This window comes from Oncorhynchus mykiss, chromosome 15, assembly GCF_013265735.2.
Source record: "Oncorhynchus mykiss isolate Arlee chromosome 15, USDA_OmykA_1.1, whole genome shotgun sequence".
NCBI classification, from domain to species: domain Eukaryota; kingdom Metazoa; phylum Chordata; class Actinopteri; order Salmoniformes; family Salmonidae; genus Oncorhynchus; species Oncorhynchus mykiss.
This window is the reverse complement of record NC_048579.1, coordinates 41,917,444-41,924,257: the sequence shown is the minus strand read 5'-3', so window position 1 is coordinate 41,924,257 and position 6,814 is coordinate 41,917,444. Positions and strand designations below refer to the sequence as shown.

The following is a 6,814-nucleotide window of genomic DNA, read 5'->3' as shown; positions in this document are numbered from 1 at the left end:
CTTTGGGGGTGACCAGGGAAATATACCTGCTGGAGCGCGTGCTACAGGTTGGGTGCTGCTATGGTGACCAGTGAGCTGACATAAGGTGGGGCTTTACCTAGCAAAGACTTATAGGTTACCTTGAGCCAGTGGGTTTGGTGACGAATATGAAACAAGGGCCAGCCAACGAGAGCATACAGGTCGCAGTGGTGGGTAGTATATGGGGCTTTGGTGACAAAACAGATGGCACTGTGATAGACTGCATCAAATTTGTTGTGTAGATTGTTGGAGGCTATTTTGTAAATGACATCGCCGAAGTCAAGGATCGGTAGGATAGTCAGTTTTACGAGGCTTTGTTTGGCAGCATGAGTGAAGGGTGCTTTGTTGTGAAATAGGAAGCCAATTCTAGATGTAATTTTGGATTGGAGATGCTTAATGTGAGTCTGGAAGGAGAGTTTACAGTCTAGCCAGACACCTACGTGTTTGTAGTTGTCCACATGTCAGAACCGTCCAGAGTAGTGATGCTGGATGGGCAGGCAGGTGTGGGCAGTGATTGGTTGAAGAGCATGCATTTAGTTTTACTTGCATTTAAGAACAGTTGAAGGCCACGGAAGGAGTGTTGTATGGCATTGAAGCTCGTCTGGAGGATAGTTAACACAGTGTCCAAAGAAGGGCCAGAAGTATACAGAATGGTGTCTGCGTAGAGGTGGATCAGAGAATCACCAGCAGCAAGAGTGACATCATTGATGATCATTTCTCTGTATACACCATAATTTGCAAATAAATTAATTAAAAATCCTACAATGTGATTTTCTGGATTTTTTTTCTCATTTTGTCTGTCATAGCTGAAGTGTACCTTTGATGAAAATTACAGGCCTCTCTCATCTTTTTAAGTGGGAGAACTTACACAATTGGTGGCTGACTAAATACTTATTTTTTTATTGGTAGATGGGTAAAAATAAAACAAGCAGACATTAATAACTTCACCATGTTCAAAAGGATATCAATTACACTGTGGATGGTGTAGCCTAGCCGTTAAAAGCATTGGGCCAGTAACGAAATTCCCTAGCCAAGGTGGAAAAATCTGGCGTTCTGCTCTTGAGCAAGGCAGTTAAGCCCCAAAAACAACTGCTTCCCGGGTGCCGATAACATTAACGTTTTGGCAGAAGACACATTTCGGTTGAATGTATTCAGTTGTGCAACTGACTAGGTATTCCCTTCCCTTTCCCAATAAACCCAGTCCCTACAAACATACAGGCGTCCTTCCTAACTCAGTTGACGGAGAGGAAGGAAACCGCTCAGGGATTTCACCATGAGGTGACTTTAAAACAGGCTGTGATAGGAGAAAACTGAGGATACACAATACTAACCTAATTGGACAGTGAAAAGAAGGAAGCTCGTACAGAATAAAAATATTCCAAAACATACATCACATTTGCAACAAGGCACTAAATTAATATTGCAAAAAATGTGGCAAAGCAATTCACTCCCCCCCAAATTCAATACAACACATTACTTTGTACCACTCTCCATATTTTCAAGCATAGTGGTGGCTGCATCATGTTATGGGTATGCTTGTAATCATTAAGGACTCGGGAGTTTATCAGGATAAAAATTAAATGGAATGGTGCTAAGCACAGGTAAAATCCTAGAGGAAAATATTTTTGTCTGCGTTCCACCAGACACTGGGAGGAATTCACCTTTCAGCAGGACAATAACCTAAAACACAAGGCCTAATCTAATAAATAATCCACTGGAGTTGCTTACCAAGAAGAATGATCCTGAGTGACAGAGTTACAGTTTTGACAGATTTACTGGAAATTTATGGCCATTCCTGAAAATGGTTGTCCAGCAATGATCAACAGCACATTTGACAGAACTTGAAGTATTTAAGAAGAAGAATGGGCAAATATTGCACAATCCAGGTGTGGAAACTCACAGCTGTAATCGCTACTAAAGGTACTTTTACAAAGTATTGACTCAGGGGTGTGAATACTTATGTAAATCAGATATTTCTGTATTTCATTTTCAATACATTTAAAAAAATGTCTAAACATGTTTTCACTTTTTTATTATGGGTATTGTATGTTGATGGGTGAGGAAAAACATCTATTTAATCAATTTTGAATTCAGGCTGTAACACACATGTGGAATAAGTCAAGAATTAATACTTTCTGAAGGCACTGTATGTGGCATCTATGGACAAAGATCTCTGAACACAATAATTTCCAAACTTGTACCTAAAACAACATGGCTGCTACCGACCAATACAAATTCATATGGGCATGGTCTGCCACATAGATACATAACAACATTTGGTACACATTACAAACACTGTCAAGACTCAACATATCCAAGAATGGTAAGAGGGCGCCGGAGAAGAAGGCAGACGTTTTACTTGACCCCAACCGATTGTGTTTTTTTTGTGTGTTTATTTGCGTTGTTTGTGACTTATTTTTGTACTTATTTTGTACATAATGTTGCGGCTACCGTCTCTTATGACCGAAAATAACTTCTGGACATCAGAACTGTGAATACTCACCACGGACTGGCAGAATCCTTTTTTTCCTTTAACGAGTCTGACGAGGCCAATGCGAACGACATACTGACTAAACACCTCCCTCTGCAACTGGATCGTGGACTTCCTGATGGGCCGTCCCCAAGTGGTAAGGGTAGGTAACAACACATCCGCCACGCTGATCGTCAACACAGGGGCCCCTCGGGTGCGTGCTCAGTCTCCTCCTGTACTCCCTGTACACTCATGACTGCACGGCCAGGCACGACTCCAACACCATCATTAAGTTTGCAGATGACACAACAGTGGTAGGCCTGACCACTGACAACAATGAGACAGCCTATAGGGAGGAGGTCAGAGACCTGGCCGTGTGGTGCCAGGACAACAAAATCTCCCAAAAACGTGATCAAGACAAAGGAGATGATTGTGGACTACAGGAAAAATATGACCGAGCACGCCCCCATTCTCATTGACGGGGCTGCATTGGATCAGGTTGAGAGCTTCAAGTTCCTTGGTGTCCACATCACCAACAAATTAACATGGTCCAAGCACACCAAGACAGTCGTGAAGAGGGTACGGCAAAACCTATTCCCCATCAGGAGACTGAAAATATTTGGCATGGGTCCTCAGATCCTCAAAAGGTTCTACAGCTGCACCATCGAGAGCATCCTGACTGGTTGCATCACTGCCTGGTATTTCAACTGCTTGGCCTCCGACCGCAAGGCACTACAGAGGGTAGTGCGAATGGCCCAGTACATCACTGGGGCCAAGCTTCCTGCCATCCAGGACCTCTATAACAGGTGGTGTCAGAGGAAGGCCCTAAAATTGTCAGACTCCAGCCACCCTAGTCATAGACTGTTCTCTCTGCTAAAGCACGGCAAGCAGTAGCGGAGCGCCGAGTCTAGGTCCAAGAGGCTTCTAAACAGCTTCTAGCCCCCAAGCCATAAGATTCCTGAACACCTAATGAAATGGCTACCCAGGCTATTTGCATTGACCCCCCCCCCCCCCCCCCCCCCTCTTTTACACCGCCTGTTGTTATCATCTATGCATAGTCACTTTAATAACTCTACCGACATGTACATATTACCTCAACTAACCGGTGCCCCCGCACATTGACACTGTACTGGTGTCCCCTTGTATATAGTCTCACTATTGTTATTTTACTGCTGCTCTTTAATTACTTGTTACTTTCACTCTTATCTGTATTTTTTTTAAACTGCATTGTTGGTTAGGAGCGTGTAAGTAAGCAATTCACAGTAAGTACACCTGTTGTATTCGGCACATGTGACTTACGATTTGATTTGAACATTCATATCGAACCCCAAACGGTGGTGCTATAACGGGCACATGTTTATATCTCTTGATCTGTTTGACTCAAGAGTGTTGAAATTTGGCTAACATGCTCAGGGATGAGTCTAGATAACCTACACAATATCTCAGACACCACTGGCCTGATTTTGATTAAACTTGGGTTAATGATGAGTCTTGTCATAACATTGTTTACAAAATTACACTGATTGGCCCAAGGGGGGCGCTGCATCATTCATGTGGGACATGTTTACTCTTGCCTTGTTTTTTATTAACTCAGTAAACTTTGTCTTATTTTGGTTATTCTCACCATTTGTTTTAACACTGACTGATACCTGTTGAGTAAATTCGGTATTGTTGCAATACAATTAATTAGTACTGTGGTAGGATAGTGGACAGTCCAGTGGAGGATGTTTTTGTTTCACTGGCTTCTTCTCGGCACTGACAGTCCACTATCACTCAAATGTTCAGTTGATCAGTTAATCACTGCTATAGCAGATGATTCTATGTAATATAATTTGAATAACATAAAATTTCTGTCCTCTCAATGGACTGACATCAAGCTATGGTAAGCATTTGAATTTGATGTTTAAGACAGATTATTTCCCCCCACAATGAAATTGGGGAGGGACTGTGGATCTATCCTGGTCCGTTAGTAGGTTAGTCACACGCAACATCTCAGACGGCACTGGCGAAAACTTTGGTGAAGTATGCGTTTTGCCATGGAGATCTGGCATTTACAAAATTACCCTGATTGGCAGGAGCTATACTAGTTAACTGGTATGTAATACACACAATATTTCAATTGGGCCAATTTGTTTGTATTATTCTTCAATTTGATTTGATCTAGTTACCTTTGGGATTAAAAAAGTTTAAACCAATCAAGCTGTTTTCAATAGTGGTCAGGCAGACACACTTGCATTCTTGGGCTTTAGTATCATTATAGGCCACTACCTAAGTACTATTGTTGGGGTTCTCAAACGTTTCCTTTCTGAGACCCACCAGTTCGTTCGTTTTATATTATGGTTCTTCTGTTTCATCTCTGCTTTTTCAGGGACCCCTGTAATCAACTTCCTGGGGCTCCTATGCCCCCTATTGAGGACCACTATCTGTCGTTTTTAGGCTTTAAAATGCCTAATGATTGTGACAAAGTTCAAAGTAACACAAAATGATTTTGAGAAGAAAATCCAAAACAGCCAGGAACGTCACACCAGCAGATGGATGACGTCATTCATATCTCGTTGCTTTGAAAGTATGTACGGCTCGGGTATGGAAATCTTTCTTATTTATCATCACTGCGCATGACGAATTCCCAAACTAGCCTCTCCCTTCCTCAACGCTTTCAGTCTGCCCTCACATTATGCGCCTGCGTACTACTATCTAAGGGCTCCAGACTAGGGAGAATCGGTGGGAGTTAGCAAGCTGTGTAATGGCGGCCTCGGTGTTGCTGTCTGCGGAGAACACCGGACTTACTTTTGCGGTCGGCAATTCTGGAACTGTAGGGGCTCCCGGGAATGGAGTAGGGGTACCGATTCCTGTACCTTGGAATCGGTCACTGGACAGGGCATTAGACGAAGCCTCGGCAACTGGTTGCCTCAACCTCAGCGGCAGGAAACTGAAGGAGTTCCCGAGGAGCGCCGCAAACCACGACCTCACAGACACAACTCGGGCCGGTGAGTGGGGATCGAGACTCGCGCAGCAGAATAGATGGAACTTGTCTTTAAAATGTTGATAATACAATTACATGGAACAACCCCAAAAAGACACCTCGACGGTGGGTGGGTAACTAGCCAGCCAGCCACCGGCTCGAAAAATAAACTTGTTTTGACTTGGAGTACCAAGTTAGCCTGCTAGCTAACGCCAGGACACTGCCTGGCCAACAACATTAGCAAGCGAACTAAGGTTAGCCAGCTAGCGAGCGTCCAGACGTTTCCAGAGACCGTAGACACGGGTGTGACTGAACGATAATTACGGTTTGGCTACTAGCAAACTAACTAGCTAATTTAGTTACAGTTAACTATTTGCTTTGGGAAGTGAGCAAATTACCGCTCAACTAGCGCCATGTTAAATAAGTTAGCTATGTGGCAATGTTCCTGTTTATTTGTAGCGTTAGCTAACGTATGAGGTTATAGTTAACTGACTAGCTTGAACGCAACGTTTATTTGACTGGTGGCTTGTTGACGCTATCTAGCTACGCCCAACTTTCGTCAGTTAATATTTTCATAGGGATGTAGCTAGCTAGTTATAACATTTTACATGTGTCTGCTGCAAGTACATTCCCAGACACTCAAAACGTTATAATACGTTGAGCGAGAACTGGCAGATCGGGACGCCTATTGGATGTGTAAGGATTAGAATCAACAACCAGTGTTGTCGCCATTACCTGTTTTTGCGGTCAATTTGTGGCTCTGAAAATGAGGGAGGGAATACTGTACGGGGATTGATTTTTGTTTGATGCGATGCTCATTTTTAGGCATGGTACGCTGCACCGTCGTCACTGCTTATGTGCGGTGGACAGTCAGTGCAGATGTTGAGGGATTGTGGTTGCCTGGGGGGTTGGGCTTTGACACCATGTGGCACTTTCATGAACCCTGCTCCAGACGGTCACAAACGGCCACTGTAAACACACGTATAGTTTGGATGGCTCATGACATAACAGTACTTCTCTCTTCTATAGTTTTCCCCTTCTTTCACCAATTTCACGTTTCTTCTCAGTCTCCTATAGGCCTATTGAATGCAGGAATTAACCTCTTATGAGTTTTTTTCCCCCTGGACCCTGACCCCCTAGGACGGGTTGACTCATAACTTGCAGTTATATCTGCAGGGCAGGTGGGTTTAGGGTCATTAAGCAACATGAAATCTTATTCAAATCTATTCATATACACCCCAGGAAGAATATGACTCCTTTAAAAAAAACTGCAAATTCTGACAAGCGAACAATTATGGCCATTTTACATTTTCATAAATTCTTAGTATGTGTAATTCCCAAATATTCTAAGGGATTTGTGAAAA

General features: G+C 43.1%; 1 protein-coding gene across 10 annotated transcripts in view; it reads left to right on the top strand.

Annotated features, from left to right (window-relative positions):
- The first annotated feature begins 5,114 nt into the window (after positions 1-5,114).
- LOC110490082 (DISP complex protein LRCH3) overlaps positions 5,115-6,814 on the top strand; it is a 78,924-nt gene continuing 77,224 nt past the window's right edge. For 7 of the 10 annotated variants that reach the window (XM_036944377.1, XM_036944381.1, XM_036944380.1 and 4 more), the window contains exon 1: positions 5,116-5,475. In XM_036944377.1, the coding sequence (XP_036800272.1) occupies positions 5,232-5,475 (244 nt within the window). In that variant the 5' untranslated portion in view covers positions 5,116-5,231. Of the gene's footprint in view, positions 5,476-6,814 lie in introns of all 10 variants that reach the window. The other 3 variants (XM_036944373.1, XM_036944372.1, XM_036944374.1) reach the window with 2 other exon arrangements.